Below are 21,763 nucleotides of genomic sequence, written 5' to 3'. Positions count from 1 at the left end.
TTTTCTTCTCCCTTAGTCTTGCTCTTCTCATCCTTGAACACTCTCTTTTTAAAAAATAAACTTTTTACTTTGGAATAATTGTAGATTACTAAAAATAGTACAGAAAGTTCTCATATATGCCTCAACCAGATTCCCCTAATTCTAATTCCCCTAATGTGAACTATGTAATCTAACCAACTCTTACCTTACCACGGTACATTTGTCAAAACTATGAAACTAACGGATGCATTACAATTAATTTAGCCTGAGATTTTATTGGATTTCACCAGTTCTCCCACTAATATCCTTTCTCTGCTCCGGGATTCAATCTGAGATACCGTATTACATTTAGAACTTCTTTTCCTATCTCAGGCTCTTCTTCAGTCAAAACTTTCACTCCATTACTGACAGGATTTGTTTATTTCTCCTTTTATTCTTTATCTGTTTTCTAACACATCTACACATTCATAAATTATTGCTAAATTTTAAAAGAGGCAGGTAGGATCACTGTAGATGGGTTGTGTTGTTTTATTTTTTCACTGTAAAGAAAAACTTTCACTGTGTGCTGCTGTCAAAAGTATAATTTCTAATAACAGCAAATTGCTCTATAGGAACAACATATCATAATTTCTTGGCCTGCTTTTGACATATGGGCTGGCTATAATTTTTTACAATAAAAATATGAAATTTTCAAAAATGAAAAGATCTGAGCTTTAACTTTTTTTCTTTGTTAAATCAATGACATCTCTTAAACACAATGGGAATTCACTCTATTTAGCTGATACCAATTTAACACATTTACTCCCTTTTGGGAATATTTAGAGAACTTGAAGATAATTTCCAGGCTCCATGAATCTGATGATTCCCAGAATACAGCAGGAGCTGGAACATGATATCATCAGAAAAAATATTTTCCAAATGGGTGACCGCAAAGTACCAATAGGAGATTTGGGATTAAATGTAGAAAAAAAGACCATGCTGTACACCTAAGAACCATACAAAATAATATTGAATGTAAACTATAATTAAAAAGTAAAATTTAAATTAAAAAGAAAACAGACCATAAGTCACCAAATCTGGCCTACCACCAGTGCTCATAAAGTTTTAATATAACCCTGCCCTTGGCTTTTCAAAGAAAGCAGTGCTGAGTAGTTGCTACAGAGATTATGTGAACTGCAAAAGCTTATCCTATCTAGCTTTTTACAGAAACAGTTTGCCAACTGCTGCACTAGACCATGAAGCCTTAAGGATGGGCAAGAATATCCCCTCAACTTGAAACAGTGCTGGATCCATAATAGGTGCTCAAGGAAATGTCTGCTGCCTGAATTTTTGCTTTCTTTCCACAGTAACTAGAATAATGACTTACATAACAAATTTCTTGAATGAAATTCTAATTCTTAAATTCTCTACTTCCTCCAAGCCCCTGCCCACAGCCTTTCTCCTCTAGCAACCAGAACTGCTTGTTATGTAGGGTTTCCACTGGTGCAAAAGGTACCTTTGTAAAAATTTGATAAAGAGGCACTTTAGGGGCAAACAAACTACAAACCTTTTAAATGCCCTTCTTTGGAACTAGCCTCATGCCAGGGCTCAGGGCTTATGAGAAGGAGCAGTTCATATAATATCTACGCCTGACATTCTCTGCAGAACACAGGATGCTCTCCAGCCACAGCAACCCTACTGCCTACCGACCCAGCTAAATAGCTTCCCTCAACATCAAATACACAGCCTTTCCATTCATTTCTATTAATGCTTCTTACAATGACCGTTGGGACTTAACTCTTTCACTCTTTTCTATGTATTCCCTTCGCAATTAAATATTCAATCTTTACTACCATGTGTAACACTAACTGACCTGTTGCTACTACCTCTGGTTTTTTCAAGAAATTTGACTTCAGCCCTAGTTGGTGTGGCTCAGTGGGTTGAGCACTGGCCTACAAACCAAAAGGTTGCCAGTTTGATTCCCAGTGTAGGGCACATACCTAGGTTGCAGGCCAGGTCCCCAGCAGGGGACATGTGAGATGCAACCACAGATTAATATTTCTCTCCCTCTCTTTCTCCCTCCCTTCCCCTCTCTAAAAATAAATAAATAAAATCTTAAAAAAAAATTTGACTTCCCTTACCAGTCAAGTTCCTCAAGAAAGAAAAGCATGTGTTTCTCCTTACATGCCCCTGCAGACATACAGAACTTGTCCTTGTGACCTATTTTCATTAAAATTGACTGAACATAATAAAGAAATACCAACATTCCTTGGTATTTGATAAATACTATTTGTTTAATACAACTGAAATCTGTATTCTAGTGTTTTCTAGGACTCTCTCATAAAACTGGGACACTGGATCTATGAATGTTCTCTTTGAACAGTGCAGTTATACATACATTAACAGTCAAAGAAAACAGAAACCTTCCCCTTCTGTAGTTCCACTAAATGGTGCTTCCCAAAGCTACTGTTTCATAAGAACGACCTGAGATTCTTCCTATAGCACAAGTTACTAGATGGCACCTCAATTCCACTGAATTGAGCTCTCTGAAGGAAGAGCCTGGAAATTATCATTTTTAACAAGTGTGCCAAGTGATACATATGTTCAGTATGGGCAACAGTGCACTAATGATGATTCTAGGAGGGTAGCTCATTCTTCATTTCTCTGTATGTAGAGGGCAGGGTAAGGGGCTTACTCTCTCATAGGTTAGAGTAACAAGACATATTCTATGTGGCATAAAAATACCGCTCAATATGAAAGAGATGTATATTTGTGCTCAGTATTTAGTTAACATAGTATCTAGTTAATGAAATGTAAAGCATTTATCGCTTCTCTCACATCAAACAGGCAACATTTAACTAGGACAAGAGAAAGATTTTGGAAACAGAACCCAACTAGACAGTTCTAAGTCCCATCTTTCACCTGACTCCTCTTAGGAGAGCAAGTCCTGAGGAATAATAACTGTGCCACTGTCAGCACAAAACTAAGGCACATCTAATAACAAGTATAGTTCCACCACACCAATGTCCAGGATGCTAAAACATCAAGTCATTTTTAAGTTGATGATACCAGTATCAAGTTTGGGAAACAGAACACTTCAGAGGCTCCCTGGCCAATGGTAAAATCTACTGTTTCTTAAAACATAGACACTTACCTGTGGCACAACATCCTGTAGAAAAGTCACAACACTTTCCATGTAGGACTGCTCCCTGAAAAGGGGTGAATTGGAAAAAATTTATGACAGATTAAAGCAAACATGGAAAAGCTCTTTCTAAGAAGCCCTAAGAAAGTCCCTCATAATAATTTTTTAAAAGGGGAAAAGAAGACCAACTCTCATAACCCGATAAAGTTTCATGGTATGTTATTAAATGCAAATGAGATGTTAACATGTTTAAATATTGTCTCTTCTGAAAAGTCACGCTCTCTTCATTTGATATAGATAACTTCTAACTCATACTTGCAGCAGAGATGACAGGAGACTTGGTTAAGGCACAACCTTCCTCTTGAGTCAGAGCAGAATGCCCTAGTAGAGCAAGAAAAACTGTTGCTGATGACTTGGCCTTTAGTGACCTTCTCCTCTAGATTGGTTATGAACTTAGTCCCTTATCCATATGTAAAAAAATGGATCTATATTTTTCTACAGGGAACTTCTGCCATAGACAAGACATGGCAAAGTATTTTTTTTTCTGAATTCCTTTCTTTTTCTTTTTTCTTTTTGTTATTCAAATACATTTGTCTCCATTTTCCCACCACCATTTTCCCCTGCGCCACCCATCCCCACCTCCCACCCTCAATCCTTCCCCACTTTGGCTTTGTCCATGGGTCCTTCATATATGTCCCTTGATTTGACCCTTTCTCTTTTTTTCCCTATTACCCCCCTCCCTCCTTCCCTCTCAACATGGGAAAGTATTAAAATGCAAAAGGATATTAAGATATTTTAAATGGGAAGTATATGGATATCAGCAAATGGAGAAAAAAAGCCTTCAAAATACCAAAACAAATTCAATCCAAAGAGATGTGAAAAATTACATTTAAGAAAATAATCAGAGTTATCCTAAATCCTATATACCTTAAATACCTACAAAACTAACTAGACCTGAAAAAAGAAAAATACATTTTGATTAGGTCTACCTCTCCAAACTCATTTTTCTTAATTTACTCTGCCTCGGTTATATGCAACTTCAATTCCTTGATTATATCAAGCTTTTCTTTTGATCAAGACCTTTATGCCAGCCTTCTGCCTCAACTCCTTTCCACACTGCCTTCCCTTTCAGACCTCCAACTAAAGTGTTACTTCCTCCGAGAAGCCTTCCCTGATAGCCTTAAGTAGTACTCCCCACTGTCCTTCTCTATCACAGCACACTACACTGATCAGAGCTTATAATTACTTTACTTATTTGCTGTTTCCCCCACTAGAATGTAAATGAACTCTATTACAGAAAGAAATCAATCTCTTATATTTATCTTCTATCTCCAGAATCTATAAGCCACTACTTTAGCATAGAGTAGATGCTCAAGCACCGTTAAAAAATATACTTAATGAAGATTTTTTTAAATTGCCTGGGTTTGCTCCAAGTTCTCCTTCTTGGCCTTTACTGAGAACAATTTACTTAATTTCTCTCTACTTTGGTCTCCTCACCTCTAAAACGAACAATGAAATAGTAACTAACTCATAGTTTAAAACATGCTTATTAACTTATTGCCATGGTCCATAGTTAACAAAGACATATAGCCTTGGAAAATGCAGGAAGAAAAAAAGAAAGTATTGTAGTAAAATATTATATTACACATAAACTTTTGCTAGTCTGAGGAGGCAATCTTTATGTAACACGCTGAACTTCCCAAGGGAAATAATAAAAAATGCTGCAATTCCCTTTTGAGTATTTTAAAAGCAAAACACAAATCTTACCTCTATAGTAGGTATTGTACGGTTGTAACTGTCCACTTAAACCTACTTCAAATAGGCTAACTTTTCTGTATATCATTTATGAAAATAGCTTGCCTTGCCCACATCTGCTCACTCTATTCCCTCTGCCTAAAATTACCCTTGATTCTAACTGCCCAAACAGTATTCAGCCTTTGAAGTATACTATAAATGTTAGCTTCTCAACAAAACCTTTTTGGATTTAAAATACTAAAATACTCACAATAAAAAACCCACAAAAACACTCCCTCTAAATTCACATGCTGTTTTGCTAGTATCTTTTTTATTGCTTATAATGATTTCAAGCATATATATCTTAAAACCACATTAGATGATATGCTCCTAGAAAATATACATATGCTTTATCAAAAAGGCTTAAAATACAGAAATGTACTCTTTATGATATTGACTTTGAAACTTTCTGACTGAGACATTAGAATGAGATACATTTTATATCACATGCTAGTAAACATATACATACATATGAATATATCTGTGTGCGTTACACAAAACAATACTCTCAACTATATTTTCTACTACATTCTACTTCCTTTTTAAAAATAATGGTCCTAATCCAATAAATTGATTTAATAACCCACCAAATTGTTAAATCAAAAGTACAAGAAAACATTACTCTTGAGGGTTTAGCATAGTGCTTTTCAAGGTACTCTGTAAATCTGCTGAATATATCAACTTGACCCTCCAATTATCGCTTTTATTTGCCCTTGGCAATGATATTTATCATCCTGTATAGCCAATATTAAATAGACTCTACAGAAATAATCACTGTTCAGAAAGGAAACCTGAAAATTAATTACTATTCTGAGTAATCTTTCCTTCAGCTATTGTATTAGGATTATCTGAAATTTGCTCACGTGACAGCCTGGGGGCGAACCACAACTCCACCAGTACAGCGACTGGGTCTTCTGGGAGAATCTGTAGCCATAGCTTCATTCACAAAACCTGTTTCCAGAACAAAAATTAGGAAAAATGGATCAGTATTGCTGGAAGTAGGGAGAAAAGTTTGTGGTTGCTCACTAGCAATCCCTTATCAAAAGTGCCTAAAATGTACAAAAATTTCCCAGCAATTCCTGTTACACAAGAAGAGGTGAAAGGCAGGTGATAAGAAAAATTTTTAATTACCAAGTTTTTTTTCATTTAAACCAAACCTCAGAACCACAAAACTAGTTAAGACTCTTGCTGGACCCTTTGATCTACTGTTAACATAAATTAGAAAGGGAAGAGAACCAGATCATGGATGGCAAGTCTAGCACAGGATCACTTCATAAAAGCAAATGTGCTACCTTTGTAAGCCAAAATTTTAAAATGTACTGAAATCTTATGTTGAGACAGTGAAAATACACATGAAACAATATTTCAAGACCAAATGGAACAGAAGGGTAATACCACCCAACTAAGACTGTTGGTGGGCTGTAAGAAAGCATATTGTAACTATGCGTGGCAATGGATGCTAACTAGACAATGTGGCAATCGTTTCACAAAATATACAAGTATCAAATCATTATGTTGTACACCTGAAACTAATACAATGTTACATGCCATATTTTTTTTAAAAGACTGCATGGTCATAATTTAGCAAGATTTTAAAAGTCAATTTTGTTAACCCCCTGCTACTGAAACCTAATCACCAGAGTCTAAGTAATAAACTCATGACATTAGAAGCCCCTTATCCTTTCCTGTCATATCACTGAATCCTGACCCTTGAATGTCTAGTAAGCACCTGATCCATTGGGGAGGTTTTAAGAGCATGCAGTGTATTTGGTTAAGGTTTAAAGGAGCATTGACAGGAGTATTAAATATCCCTTACAGGGCTCAGAAGAGCCCACAGCCTGGAATTAATCTTGAGAGCCCTTAAAACCCTCGCTTCTAAGTAGGGAGCATTCCGTCGCCTTATTTGACAACTTTCAAACTGTTAAGTCCCATCTGCTACAACCAAAACACCTTCTGCCCCAAGTAGCCCAGGAACCCCTTCCTCTATGGGTATCTTCACCTCCAGCCCCACAGCCCTCTCATTTCTATACCACCCTTTATTTCCGAAACACAGCCTCCCAAAAACTGTCCTAAAAGGGCCCTGTCCTGAGGACGACCCTGGCCAGTCCCTCAGGCCCCACTCTTCTGAAAGACACTAGCACAGTGCTAACCCCTTAACCTCCAACACGTAGCTACCGCTGCCCCCGGCCGCCCTCTGGCCCCTTGCCCTTCCTTCCTCCCCTCCCCCTCCAATTTCGACAGCTCTCCCTCGCCGAATTCCTGTTAGTCAAGCCCTCTCCCCTCACGCTGCTTGGCCCCCGTCCTCTCCAAGGCTTCCCAAAGCCACAGCCCCTCCAGCCTTCTCACCGGCCGCCCCGCCGGTAAACGCTGTTCTCCAGCTCTAGGCTCACTGTTTGGAGTCCCCTCTTGATTGACAGCTACCACTTCCTACCACGCCTCAGCGGAACTACCTTTTTAGCCAATCCGAGAAGCAAGCTGGCTAGGCCTGAGCACCGCCCTTAGAGGTCAGCTCCGCCAACCAGCAAGTAGAAAAGAGGCGGACCCGCCTCCTGAAATTGTCCAATCCGCTGGGGCTCCAGGAAAAACAAAACAGTATGTAAATTCGGACAAAACCGAGGTGTCAGGTTCGGTTGTGATTGCCGGCAGGTGGGGAGGAATTACGGACATGCCTATTTTCTATTGCAGACAGTACCTTCGTGGCTTTATCAAAAAACATCACGCCACATACTCCTGTACACCTCACCTCAGTCTCAAGCTGAGAATCCAAGAACCCGGGGACTGGTCTGTTTACATCGAATTCTCGCGACAGCTGGTTCGAAGCTCAAAGCACGTGGACATGGCAGCTGCCAATCACTTTTAGCTGACCACTTACCCATTCCGAACCCGCCTTCTGTTCCGCCCTTGTAGATGTGTTTACCTTCCGGGAGCCCTAAGCTGGTTGAGGGTGGTGAGCAATGAAGGAGCCAAGAAGGTGCTGCTGTAAAACGAGAGGTTCGGCGATTAATCCTGTCAGTTTGATCTAGGTTTATGGACCACGCCTGGCTCCTTCCTTCCCTGCTTCTGCCTGCCGTAAGAAAGAGATCAATATCTAACCGGTGCTGTTTCGTCCGTTACATTTTTATACAATAAAGATAATATGTATCGGTTTATTGAATAAAGGCTCTAAGAAGGGAATGAATTTTGTGGAAAAACACTATGGTTTAACCAAAGTGAACTAAGTTGTATATAAAGTGATGGAAAACTAGTTAGGGGAGGTAAGCAGTGGCCAGATGGACTTTGGTCTTGTATAGAATTATGAGTTTCAATTTTATTCTAGGGTGAGAATCTATTGGAGGACTTAAAGCTAGGAAGTGTCAAGATGGTGTATTTACATTTCTAAAAGATCATTGTATCTACTAAACAGAAATTAAACTTTTGTCAGGGAGGGGACAAAAATGGAAGCAGTGGATCAAGCAGGGAGGCTATTTTTCAGTTAGACAAAGTGGAAGATCGGTCTAGAACTGAGCGCAGAAGTTAAGTAGTGGAGGTAAAAAGTCGTCAATTTCAGAATATTTTGGAATTAAGAATTGACAGAACTTGGTAATGCCTTGGATGTGGGATAGAAGAAAAAGAATCAAGGGTGATGCTTGTTTCAGGCTTGAGCAACTGAGTGCTGACATTTAGAAATAGGAGGAACACTGGTAAAGTTCCACTTTTTTTTATATTTCAGATTTTTTTTATTTCTTTGTTGTTTATCAAGAGTGACTGAAATAAAAAAATATATAATTGAGTCTCATCATCATCATGGAAGTGGCTTTAAGAGAAAACTGGTCAGATGAGTATTATTGCCTCCCATTTTTAACCAGTAAATAGTTGCCATTGATATGGGAGTGAATTTCTCTGTCTTGGTTTCACCCTTTGTAAATTGTAGAAGGAATATTATGAGCCTCATAGGATTTTTATAGGAGTAAACAAATTTAAAGTTCTAAAAACCAGTTAGAAATTTCTCCAAAATAACTAATTAACCAACGAGCTAATTCTAAGTCCCATTTATTTTTCTCTACAGAGATGCTGTGATTCTCTCAAGAGCCTTCAAATACAAAGTAAAATTTATGGTAATCTTTTTTGAATAGAAGTAACTTGTGAATGCTTGGTACATATTACCAGTTCATGAGCCATTTCAAAGTAATGGGACCTGGGGAAACTTTTCAGCAATCTGTTCTTGTGACTGAGCAATCCCAGCTGGGAAACACTCATTTTCAGTGTTGAAGAGTGAGCTCAAGTCAGAGTTCTGTGTTCTTCCGGTTGCTACCATGTCCATCATATTAAATTATTAATGACTAAAATTGCTTCTCCTAAAGTCCCCAGGGAACTGTCAGGGCACCACCCATATGCAAACGAAATTTTAAGGTCACTTTATATTTTGTGTGTTTGTTTTGATAGGATCCTCTTTTTTTTAGCCTCAAGCAAACTATGACTCACCCTGGCCACCCAAAACACTTGGATAATAATCACATGATTTAGGTCCTGGCTAGGTAGTTCAGTTGGTAAGGGCATTCTCCTGATCGATGCACCAAGGTTGTTGGATCCCTGTCAGAGTACATACAAGAAGCAACCAATGAACACATAAATGAATGGGACAACAAATCATGTTTCTCACTCTTGCTTCCTTTCTGTCTAAAATCAATAAATTTAAAAAATTTTTAAAATAATTACATGATTTAAGCAGTGGTGAAATAATCTGATTTCACATAGAACCATGGTGAACATTAATATTTTAACTTTTGGACAAGGAAAAGGAGAAATAACGAGGTTTTTAAAAAGTGGCCATTCTACAAGAAAGATTTCTTCAAATGGGACTCTATTAAAAAATAATTAAATATTTTAAAAAGATACAAGTAGCACTGTCCCAGGCAAACTATCAAGTATAGTTGCCCTTTATCTCTGACACATTAATAGTACTTTGTGGCTGTTATCTAGTTGATTAATGTATAATTCTATTGTCTGTTTAGCTAAAATATAAGCTCTTTAACATAAGAGAGTGTTCATATTTTCCATAATGCTCTATTCACTAACAGGAAAAATTACATTTCAGAACCCCAAAAGTTTATCCTGAAATCTGGAGATGGTATTTATAATTAAAGATACCAGAAAGTAAAGCTATTCACAAAAAACAAAAAATTAATTTCATCAACTGTTTTAATGATACCCAGGACATAATTTACCTTCCCCATTTAACCCTGGATAAAAATTGCTTTAAAATCTAAAAAACAAAACAAAACAAAAAAAACTTATGGTGACAGAAGGAGACTTGGTTGTTGTGAGTACAAAAAACACAAAATTTATTGTTATTATTTATTAATTACTGTATTATTTTCCATACGAATAACAACCTACTTTGCCCACCCCTGTATTTAGGGGAAAGATACATTTAAAATGACTCACTCCATTAGAGCAGTCTTCCAAATATCTGGAAGATAATAAAAATAACATTATTAATGTTACCAAAGCAAACCTAGTATAAACCTTCTGAAAGTAATACTGAAAAACCTCTTCTTCCTAGATTGTGATGGACTGCCTCCATGGTGACCCACAATGATACATTTTGGTACTCATGGAGTGTGGTTCCCTCCTACGTTAATCTGATTTAGTCTGCATCTAAAAATACAGCCTAATTCATATGGTATTTTAGGTTAGGTTACAAAAGACTGTGGTGTCTCCCTTGCTTTTTCTGGTATCATTTGCCCTGGGGGTAAGTTAATGGACATACTGTGAGAAGCCCTGTGGAAGGGCGCATATGGCTAGGAAATCAGGCCTCCTACCAACAGATAAGTGTTGTGGGAAGCAGATCCTCCAGCCCTAGTGAAGTCTTCGGGTGACTGCAACCACATGAGACAGTAACCTAGCAAAATCATTCTCAGATTCCTAACCCTCAGAAACTATGGAGATGTTTATTGTTTTAGCTGCTAAATTTTGAAGTATTTTTATGCAGCAATATGTAACTAATACATACTTTAATCTTTGAGGCATAAAATAAATAGGTCAAGATTTCCCTGTTCTACAAAACATTGGAAAGCACCCTGGCCAGGTAGCTCAGAGCGTTGGCCTGATAGGCCAAAACTGTGGGTTTGATTTCTCTGCATACATCTAAGCAGCAACCAGTGAATGCATCAGTTAAGTAGAAAAACAAATCCATGTTTCTAAAATTTTAAAAACATATATATTGAAAAGAGCCAGTGTGCAAATGTGATATTTTGATATAAAATACACATTTTGTTTTTTCTTCCAGGCTCCTGGTTAGAGCTCCTAACCTTTGTCATTTCCTAAGCAACTAAAGGTGTTAGGAGCATCTTTTGCCTTTGGTCATTGACCTCTTTCTTTTCTTTTTTTCCCCCAGAAAGCAGCTTTTATTTCACTTTCCCGAGAGGGAAAGTGCTGGGTTAGAGAGATATGCACCAGCCTGTCAGTGACCCCTTTCTGACAGAGATTCTAAATGCCTTGGAATTTACTGATAGGAGCATCTTTTGTCCTTAAGAGGCGAGACTGTCAGTGGGCTCCAGGATAGCTTCAGGATGGGGGTTGGTCAACAGAAAGAACAAGCCATGATTAGAAGGTGAATTTTCAGCCTCACCAGACCACTTCCTCCTGGGAGGGGAAGAGGTTGGAAACTGAACTAACTGAATTGGTTATATGATGAAGCTTCCAGAAAAGTCCCTGAACTGTGGAGTTCACAGGGCTTTCAGACTGGTGAACACTAACATGCCAGGTGGGTGGTACACCTCAAACCCAAACCCATGGGACCAGAAGCTCCTGCACTTGGGACTCTTCTGAACCTTGCCTCATATATCACTTCATCTGTATTCTTTATTATATAATAAACCAGTAAACATGTTTCCAAGTTCTGTGAGACTTCTAGCAAATTATCAAATCTGTGAAGGGGATTGTGGAAACCCTGGGTTATAGCCAGTTGATCAAACGTGTAAGTGACTGTAACTGGTATGTGAAGTGAGGGCAGTCTTGTGAGATCTGTTAACTTCAAGTAGATATAGTATCAGAACTGAACTGTAGGGCATCCAGTTGGCGTCTGCAGAAATTAACAGTCTGCTGTAGGAAAATCCCACACATCTCGTGTCATAAGTATTGTACAAAGGAAAAAATATAGCTTTTCCTGGGTGGGGTGGGCAGAAGAGGGCAAAGGGGGGAAAATTGGGACAACTGTAATAGAATAACAATAAAAAAATGATTAAAAAAGTGTTTTCCTTTTAGTGGACGTAAGTTAAGTAATGGCAAAATTGTATGTCCACAGACTACACAGGATACTAAAGAATGAGGAGGCTCTGTGATGTATTAATATGGAAATAACCTTAAAAAATTAGAAGATAAAAACATGTTAGTTGCATGTCTGTACATAGATCACTCAAAGAACACAAGGGGAAAATGTTGGCTGTCTTGGGGACTGAGCTGGGATTTTTTCATTTCATACCATTTTATACATCATAAATTTTCCATCATGCAGATGTTACACAGGCAAATAAAATTTAATAAAAATAGAAACATTAAAACATTTGTGATTACATAACATCTTCAACTCCTTAAAGAACAGGTCTGAAATAACCCTAGGAACACACACACCAATGTTTCCAGTAATAGATAGCTACTAGTATGGCATGTAATTGGACTCTATTGCACTAAAGATGAGATATATGAATTAATGCTGTGGCATTTTTTGCCTCAAAGATTACTTAACCCATTACTCTAGTCAAATGGAAATTTTAATTTCATATAGATATAACATTACATTAGTTTAAAACCACTGGTAGAGCCCTGACTGGTGTAGCTCAGTGGGATGGGCGTCCTATGGCAAACTGTAAAGTTGATTCCCAGTCAGGGCACATGCTGGCCAGATCCCCAGTTGGGAGAATGCAAGAGGCAACTGATATGTTTCTCTCACATAGATGCTTCCCTCTTTGTCCCTCCCTTCCCCTTTCTAAAACTAAATAAATAAAATCTTTTTCAGAAAGAGGGGAAGGAAGGGAGATAAGGAGGGAGAGAGACATCAATGTGTAAGAGAAACATCAACCGGTTGCCTCTTGCTTGCCCCCACCTGGTGACCTGGCCAGCAACCCAGGCATGCTGAATAAATAAAATCTTCAAAAAAACAAACAAACAAACAAACAAACAACAAACGCTGGCAAAAAAAGTGAGAAGTAGCTAAATGGATTTTCCTTTCTTTAATATACCTTCAGATTTGTTGAATTTCTACTTGGCGCCGCTGACATGGTATCACAAGTCTAAAAGATGAAAAAACCCTTGACAATAAATTGACTCCCAAAGTGCCTTCTAGCTGCTATGTCTCTATCTTGGATAGATCTGAAAAACAAACTATTATCCAAAAACCCTTTTTAAAAACTAGCTACAAGTAATGTTTTACCCAGACCACTGGTTCTCAATTGATTCTTATGGAAACTGGTATGCTTCTAACTGTGCAGTACCTAACATACTATAGGTACATAATCAACTCTTCATCCTTTCAGTGAGAGGTCTTGTTCTAAGTTAACAAATTTAAATATTTTCATTGCATAACAATTAACCACACCACAATGACATACTCTTAGTGTTTTAGTATTAGCTCCCTTTTAGGTTTTTTTTCTTATATTAACAAAGTTCTACTCATTTTTAAATAAGATTTTATTTATTTTTAGAGACAGGGAAAGGGAGGAAGAGAGGGAGAGGAACATGGACATGCAAGAGATACACTGATCAGATGCCTCTCTCACACCCCCAACTGGGGACCTGGCCTGCAACCCAGGCATGTGCCCTTACTGGGAATGCCTTTTGGTTCACAGACTGGCACTCAACCCACTGAGCCACACCAGCAGGGCAGTTTTATTAATTTTTAATTGCTATATATTTCATCAAATGCTTACAATCTATGACTTAACCATATTTTTATTGTTAGCTATTTAGCCTGTTTCGATGTATTCTAAATTAAAGAGTGCAAAAATGAACATTACATGTATTTCAAGTTATTCTAAAAGCACAATCATGGCACAACAGAAAGTTAATATAATCATTAAAATCAACAATAAAAATCCAGCAACATCACAAACAGTTCACTGATTTATTAGATGAACAAACATATATCCATATAATCAATGAAAACTGTACGATATATAAAATAATTTAAACATGTTGGGATTTAGCAGCACCATCTGTTATTGAAATAGCAAGAAAAACTTCACATATTTTATGCAAACACTAGAAGAAGGTAACTACTTTAAGACCTAATAATGCCACTGAATGTCTGGGATAGCTGAAAAGGGCATCTTTTTAGGGAAACCTCCTTCTATTCCAAAGATTTAGTGAGTATATTTTGATTATTAATATTTTAGAAAAATGCTACTGAAATAAGAGATACTGCATGGGAATTTAATGAGGACAAGGAGACTAATACCCAGCTACTTCTGCTTATATGAAAAATTATGAAATTAGAAATTAAAAATAATTTTTAAAAGACAATAGTTGTCTCTAAGAAACATTAAGTGAAACAGAGATCACTATGAAAATACATCACTTTTCCAGTTTGCTTAATAATTTATTTTAAAAAGTTGTATAGTTTTCATCACAAGTAACCTAATAAGCATTTTTAAAAGTTAATGTACTTCTAAAATCTAATAATCTTTTGATTTTTTTTTTTAAACTTTTAGCCCTGTTGTTATTTTTATTGTGTATCTGGGTAAGAGGCTGAGTTTGTGTGAAGGATACAAATTTACACACATTTTACAGCAACATATACCCTAACATCTACAAAATTCACATTTATAATACAAGCAAATACAAGGCATAGGATTAAACTGTTGAATTCCAAAAAGTCAAACAACATACTTTTTTCTTTCTTTCTTTTTTTTTGTCTGTCCCTACCTCGGCACCAACTTCAAAAAGCTTCATATCCTAAATTTGGAAAGAAACCATTTTCCAGATACAGTTCAGCAAACACAAACAGCTTTTCTGTGCTGATGAAGTAAAGGATTTCCAATTTTCTTCTGCCCCCTAAGTCTGCGTCGCATGGTAAGTTTAACAGAGTTCTTTCGCTGAGAAGTTGAGGGGAGGCTTGTAGACTGAGAACTACTACTTCGACCTAAACCATTTCGTCTATGCTTCTTCATAAGAGGGCCAGAATTGGATTCTTCTAATGTCCTTTTAAAATTTGCTGGAGGGGTTCTTTCAACTTCTTGGGCTTTCATCTGACCAGGAGTTGACATCTTTAAATTTTTTTGGTCCATGATGGTGTTTGTTGAATTGGTAGGCACAAGGCCAACTGACAGGCTATTATTCAAAGAATCATGAATCCTTAAAGTCAGGGCTTTAGTGCAATTTTCTTCAGGTGGTTCTGGATCTTTTGAGGGTACGACTGCAGCCTGGACATTCCCTCGAGCTATCTCAGCTGGGACTTCTAAGTAATTCTCTGAAAAGGCATTACTACGAACAAGGGCAGGTATATGGTCCTTAGAGTTGAGCCTTGGCCAAGGGTCCTCCTCCAGTGACTGAAAAACAAGAAAGTAAACCAAATAAGAAATAATTTATCCTAGAATTCAACCTAAGTCTTGGGGAGTGGAAGGGGTTTCATTAGAATAAGTGACACATTTGGCTTTTTCCTACTTTCTATAATCTAAATTTCTGAAAATTTAGTAGTGTGGAAAATGTGAAGGGCAACATTGAAGCAACTATGTCATAAGGAAACTCACATTACTGTTTTGCACCCATCACCCAAACACTAGATGCTGTTCTGAGATTTGAGAAAAGCAGGGCTCATGGGAACCTACTGAATATGGTTGGGGCACCTCTCAAAGAAGTGAAAACAAACTTTCAGGTATTATTTTTTAGAAGCTTCACAGGCAATTCAGATATGCACCACTCCATTTGCTGTACTGCTCTAGATCTACATACACTGAGAATGTCCTCCCATCTCTAGACGGATAAGAACATTCATAAGGTATCCACTGTGATGATACCTTATAAAAAATCACTGTCTTGTAGTTTCTCAAAGACAAAGTTGAAGCACAAATGCTACCTCTCCCCCAAGTATGTAACACATCCCTCAACTGCTTCCTCACTTCATTAAATAAGTTATTAAAATATTAATATATTATTTTTTTCTGGGAAAACAAATCTTTTTTATTGAACATACCTAGGTGTTGGGTATTAATTTATTCTGAAAAGGCCAAGTAAACCCTTTTATAAAATAGTAAGTGAGGACCTATGCCTGGTCTTCCTCTGATAGAAAATCCACTAGGAATAAACACTTCAAAAAAGTGCTATATAAAAAAAGCATATTCATTTAAAAAAAAGTTCCCTTTAATGTTTCTATAATAAAAAAGAAAAGGGAAATTAAAGCCACCTAAAAGCATTTCAATCTAACCATAAACATGAACATTCTTTACTGAAAAAATGTATTTTTTTCCATTATTTAGATACAATGAAGAATGAAGATGAGAAACCCTAATTCCTAATTTGGTACTGCCCCAGAAAGATTTCTTCTTTTTTATTTTATTTTATTTTACTAAGAATATATTTCTTTCTGGCGTCATTGGTTCATTTATTTATTTTATACTGCACAGTTCTTATCCAAGCTCAATTCTTATCTTTTAACACTGACTCAATGGCGGGCAGCAACCCTATTTCAAAGTATGAGTGTGGAGAGAAGATAACAAGAGTTTCTGTTCTAGAATATTTACATATGACTTTCAATAATATGACAAGAGTTGTATGTGAGTTTATCCCTCTGCTTTAGATTGATTCCAGTATCTACCCTGGTCAAAAGCATGTGCTAGCTGACCACAAAAAACTGTATCTAGTTATAATTGTTGACCAAGAGTTCATCCGGCTTAAATACACGAAAGGTATTTGCAACAAGACCAGGCAGCAGTTAAGTTCTGTAGAGACAAGGCTTCCTTCTACCAAGAAACCACATCACTAATATAGGCATCAAGAAACTGATAGGAATAAAACATATTGTTCTAGGTTGTGTAACAACATTAGGTATTAGATGGGATTCCTTTATAAAAGAAAAACAATGGGACGATTTCAGAGTTAACACAATTTATTGTGATTTCAGTTGTGCTGTGTCTTTTTAAATTCACAGATTATTATTCTCTCACTACAGGTGTGCTGGCTTTTCTTCCCCCACTTTCTCCTTGAGCTTTTCCTTTTCCTTCCTTTTTTATTGGCATTCTGTAGTAATACATTGCATCTGTTAGCACAGGCAACTACTTGGACTTCTTAGGCTCATACCAGATTACTTAGTATCACTAAACCTACTTCCATGTTCATACGGCATTTGTGATATTGAGAAGTTACCTCCTAACAATACATATTTTAAAAGTTTCACTACTTCAGAGATCAAGTTTCTCACTCCATCTATCAATCTAACATTAAACAACTAATTATACACTGTGCCCAGTTAACAACAAAAACTAAGTGTTAATTTTCTGAAAAAATTCTCTTCCTTACTGCTCCTTCCTATAGCTCTTGGTTGTAAAAACAGCTAAGTTTAGTCTTGCCTTAAAGAAAGGATGGAAAAAGAAATTCATGCCATAGTAATACATTGTTAATTAGAAGTATTTGTACTAATCCATCCCAAAACAAAGATCTGATTTACTTTAGATTCAAACAGAAGCTGACATATCTATATATATAAACCTAGTCTCAAATGCGTAGCCTAAATGTGGGTAAGTCTTAAAAATCATTCAAAATTAACCAAAATGTCATTATATTTATATAGATGTCACCAAACATGGGATTATTTTAACAGTGAAATAAACCAGAAATACTTGTGAGTACACATGGTTAAGTCAATAAATATTAAAAAAAAGAAAAGAAAAAAGAAAAAAGGGAAACAAAACCACAGTATCTTGAGCAGAAATTAATTAGTCTTTATTTGTTAAGTCAAATCCAACAATACTAATTATTGTGAATGGCTCTAAATATTTTCCCATATTTGGGTGGGGCCAATTGGTTCACAAAAAACCATGCCTACATATAGGTTAATGCACACATATATCTCATCTTGACTATGATTATTATTTCTCAGAACTTTAGAAATAATTTTAAAACATACTTTATGTGCAATCTATGTATAATTTTACTAACGCCAATCAGCAGATGGCAATCATTTTTTATTTGAGATTAATATTAAGAATATTTATTCCTATCAAAATAAATTGTCCCCTTACCCTTATACCTCCACTCTCATGACTCCTTCTCTATTCTGCCTAAGTCAGTTAGTCAAAATATAAATACATTAAGGAACACGAAAGTGACAAATACATTCAAATTGAAAAATAGGCAAATACTCAGATGAATATAAGCTCCTTCTCAACAGTCAAAGGATAATAAAGAGACTTTAAAAAGTTTTAATCTGCATTATTATTCAAGGGTGTTCAAAGAAAAGAAATGATTATAAATATACATAGTGTTGGAAGGGATCAATAAATTCCAATTATTAATATTGTTAATATTCTTCAGGGGCACCCTGGCTGGTGTGGCTCAGTGGACTGAATGCAGGCCTGCAAACCGAAAGGTTGCTGGTTCAATTCCCAGTCAGGGCACATGCCTGAGTTACAAGCCAGGTCCCCAGTTGCAGATGTGTGAAAGGCAACTGATTGATGTTTCTCTCCTTATCTTTCTCCCTCCCTTCCTCTCTCTCTAAAAACAAATAAAATCTTTAAAAAATATATATTCTTCAGGAGCCACATCTAACTACCTTTCCATTAGGTACTGTACACACAGTTGGCATTCAGATGAGTAAGTACTGGTGTAAAGATGGCTCACTGCCAATAAGTTACATGACAAAGATTCATCACTTTCTTGAAACTAGTTGAAAGCCAAAGTCTTATTACATAAGAAATCTGGTCACTTGTTTTTAGGCAATACTAACCAAAGAAACTCTTGTCTTAAATACTATAGAACTAAAACAACCTAAATACTATAGAACTATATACCTTGACTGGTGGTGTAGAACTTGGAGAAGAAGTCATCAGGCAGGTTTCTTGACTATTATAAGAAGGACTATCAGTCAGATTCAGAAAGAGCTCATCTTCATTACTGAAATTTCCCTGACTGTCCACTCCTGGTGAGATGCAGATTACTATGGCACTAGTATTATCTGCTCGAAGCATACGCTGCCTCCAGCGGCCTAGTGCTCGATTCACAAGCATTTTGGCACAAGATTGTCCATGTTCACCCTGTATTTAAAAGAAGGAGAAGGAAGTCAAGAATTCAAATTTAGTCACCACTACATCTGTATCAAATTAAAAATTAAGTGTTCAATATGGCCTAAATAAATTAAATTTCAAACATTATCCACAGATCCCCAAACTATGTTAAACAATACTACTCTAAATTTTTTTTTAAGTTTTACTGTTTATGTTATTACAGTTCTCCCAATTTTGTCCCCCGTACTACTCTTAATTTTAAAAAATAATAAAGTAAGGCCTTATCCTGTCGTTAAATTTCACCTGTATTTTTGTCTTTTTGGTAGCAAAAAACATGTCTTCAGTGTAAACTTACAGTTATTGCAAAAAAGTTACATACAGTTATTAAAATTATATAGAAGTTACCTAAAAAGGGAAGTAAACATCAAGTTATTATAAACAATTCACAAATGAGATAAAATCAAGGATGGCAAAAAAAACCTCATTGTAAAGGGCCAGTTTCCTCCTCAAATAGATGCTTCTGAAAAATCAAAGACAATGATTTTTCAGAAATAAAAATTGTCAAAGCATAGGAACAAAATTTAGTGGCAAGGAAATATAAATGATTCTTAAAATGTATTTTACAATACAGAATTTTAAAATTTCTGTATTTTAAAATACAGAATGTCATTCATGAGGAAAAAAGCAACACAATAAGTTGTTATTGCACAGAGATGAAATACATACCAACAAAAAGGGTAAAAGACAATACTTTAATGACCTCATGTTATGCAAATAAATGAAGCTTGAAAGAAAACTTGCAGCATCATACATGGAGTCAATAATTGCTAAGTTTCAGAAAACAGAGATGTGCTTATGTGAAAATTATGTGCTCCAGAAAATAGGCCTACATGTCTTAAAAAGTACCTCTAGAAATAACTGAATGATGAAAACGAGTGGAATTGGTTGAAAAAGAAGTCTCTGCCTGAGCAAGATGGCTGCTGCCGCATGGGGGATGAGTCAGCACCGAGATCCCACCGGCTACTCAGCTCTCTCCCCAAAGCCTCCTTCCCCAGTCTCTCTTCAGGTGTCTCTAGGCCACTCTGCCCCCACCTTTGCCGGAGACCAGGACTTTAATGACATCTACAAGATACCTTCCTAGTTAACTGAATAAATGGAGACTGTAGTCTACAAGTTCACACATCAAAAGATCATCAAAATATTATTACTACATTATGACTATGGGCTCCAGAGATACATAACTGATTTCAAGACAAAGCCTGGACTTCTTTCCTCTTATATAGAAAACCCCTAAAGCTCTCTACCTCATGTTGTGCTGAACCAGATATATTCCAGCCACTGTTCCAGCAACCAGCTGCACAAACATATAACCTGACAGCACCTCAGGCTGGCTCCACCACTTATCTCCTACTTCCTGATCTGGGCTCCTATGTCTCAAGGGGCTGCCTGCAAAACCTCAGCCGTTCTGATACAAGTATATGGGGCAACTTGTGACCAATAACATGTGGAGGATTGAGAGCTTGTGGATAAATATCTATCTTTTTGACCTATCAGGTGGGCATTTCTGAGATCTCTTCCCCATGTTTCCTCAGACAGCCCCCAAGAGAATTGGATCAAATCCCAGTTGCCCATAGTATTAACCTGCTCAATAACAGGCCTGAACTAGCATTTTCTCCTTTCTGGTTTCACTCTTCTTGGATCACAGTTATGTTCTTAAGATTTCTTCCAAAATTAAAGTACAAAGATTAAAAAAAAAAAAAAAAATCATGAACTACAAGTGGAAAAAAATGTTATTTAATGTAATGTAATAAAATATATTAATGTACTCTACAAAAATATTATTAATACACTATAATGTGTTCTATATAATGTACTATACAGTACTATGAGCAATACAGAAAAATATACATATAATGTACTCTAAGTCATTTGCTTGTCATCTGTATCCCTAACTCTATATATTCTAACTGGATCCAGAACTGGGTTTTTTTTTCATCCTTTCCTTGGGGAAAAACAGGGAGTAATCTTTACCTAGGGTTGTCTGATCTTGAGTATAATACAATATTTCTACACATTAATGATGGCAACTACAAATAACCCTTCTCCACTGCTTTGTTTAAAAACTTAATATTAAGCCATCCTTGCATTCCCAATGATTTAACACTGCCTTTCCCCCCACCCCCACTTTCTCATATGAAAAAGCATGCACCTCAGAACTGATGAAAGGTAATATTAATTTTTTTATGTATAGAAGTAAATATTATTCAAAGGCAGCATTAATTTCTAACTCATGAATCTATCATATTCCCCATTATACATTTCATTATTCTCCAAATAGCATCTCACTGAGAACTTTACTTTTTTCACTTTTTCAGTGTGCTTCTATTTCCGTGAAAAAAAAATCTGTGTAAGCCATTTCTACTACATTAATTAAAATTCCCTCTCAGCTCACCATTTCTGCTGATTTGAATCCCCACCCCAATGTTGTATCCTTTTCTTCCATCATACCATCTCATTGGTTGATCTCACAAATTGCTACAGCTTTACCTAACTGCTGTTAGCACTCAAATTAGTATTTCCAGGCTTCTCTCTCAAATATTTCTGCCTACTGATAATGTCTGGATGAACCACAGTTACTTTCAATGAAACATGCCTACATCTGAACTAATTATCACCC

General features: G+C 36.6%; 2 protein-coding genes and 1 long non-coding RNA gene across 5 annotated transcripts in view; 1 reads left to right on the top strand and 2 right to left on the bottom strand.

Annotated features, from left to right (window-relative positions):
• BCAS3 (BCAS3 microtubule associated cell migration factor) overlaps positions 1-7,317 on the bottom strand; it is a 475,802-nt gene extending 468,485 nt beyond the window's left edge. For both annotated transcript variants that reach the window (XM_054574853.1, XM_054574854.1), the window contains exons 1-3: positions 7,241-7,317; positions 5,758-5,845; positions 3,113-3,167 (exon numbers count right to left, since the gene is read on the bottom strand). In XM_054574853.1, the coding sequence (XP_054430828.1) occupies positions 3,113-3,167; positions 5,758-5,828 (126 nt within the window). In that variant the 5' untranslated portion in view covers positions 5,829-5,845; positions 7,241-7,317. The remainder of the gene's footprint in view (positions 1-3,112; positions 3,168-5,757; positions 5,846-7,240) is intronic.
• A 514-nt stretch (positions 7,318-7,831) lies between these two features.
• On the top strand, positions 7,832-16,397 carry LOC129071557 (uncharacterized). The gene is made up of 4 exons (XR_008529273.1): positions 7,832-7,963; positions 8,940-8,988; positions 14,816-14,941; positions 16,345-16,397. It is a non-coding gene; the product is annotated as an uncharacterized LOC129071557 (long non-coding RNA).
• PPM1D (protein phosphatase, Mg2+/Mn2+ dependent 1D) overlaps positions 13,066-21,763 on the bottom strand; it is a 39,982-nt gene continuing 31,284 nt past the window's right edge. For both annotated transcript variants that reach the window (XM_054574852.1, XM_054574851.1), the window contains exons 5-6: positions 18,874-19,116; positions 13,066-15,417 (exon numbers count right to left, since the gene is read on the bottom strand). In XM_054574852.1, the coding sequence (XP_054430827.1) occupies positions 14,860-15,417; positions 18,874-19,116 (801 nt within the window). In that variant the 3' untranslated portion in view covers positions 13,066-14,859. The remainder of the gene's footprint in view (positions 15,418-18,873; positions 19,117-21,763) is intronic.

Source organism: Pteronotus mesoamericanus, unplaced genomic scaffold, assembly GCF_021234165.1.
Source record: "Pteronotus mesoamericanus isolate MK-2021 breed Mesoamerican mustached bat unplaced genomic scaffold, CSHL_Meso_final contig_269, whole genome shotgun sequence".
Lineage (NCBI taxonomy): Eukaryota > Metazoa > Chordata > Mammalia > Chiroptera > Mormoopidae > Pteronotus > Pteronotus mesoamericanus.
The sequence above is the reverse complement of the archived record's forward strand: the minus strand, read 5'-3'. Positions and strand labels throughout refer to the sequence as shown.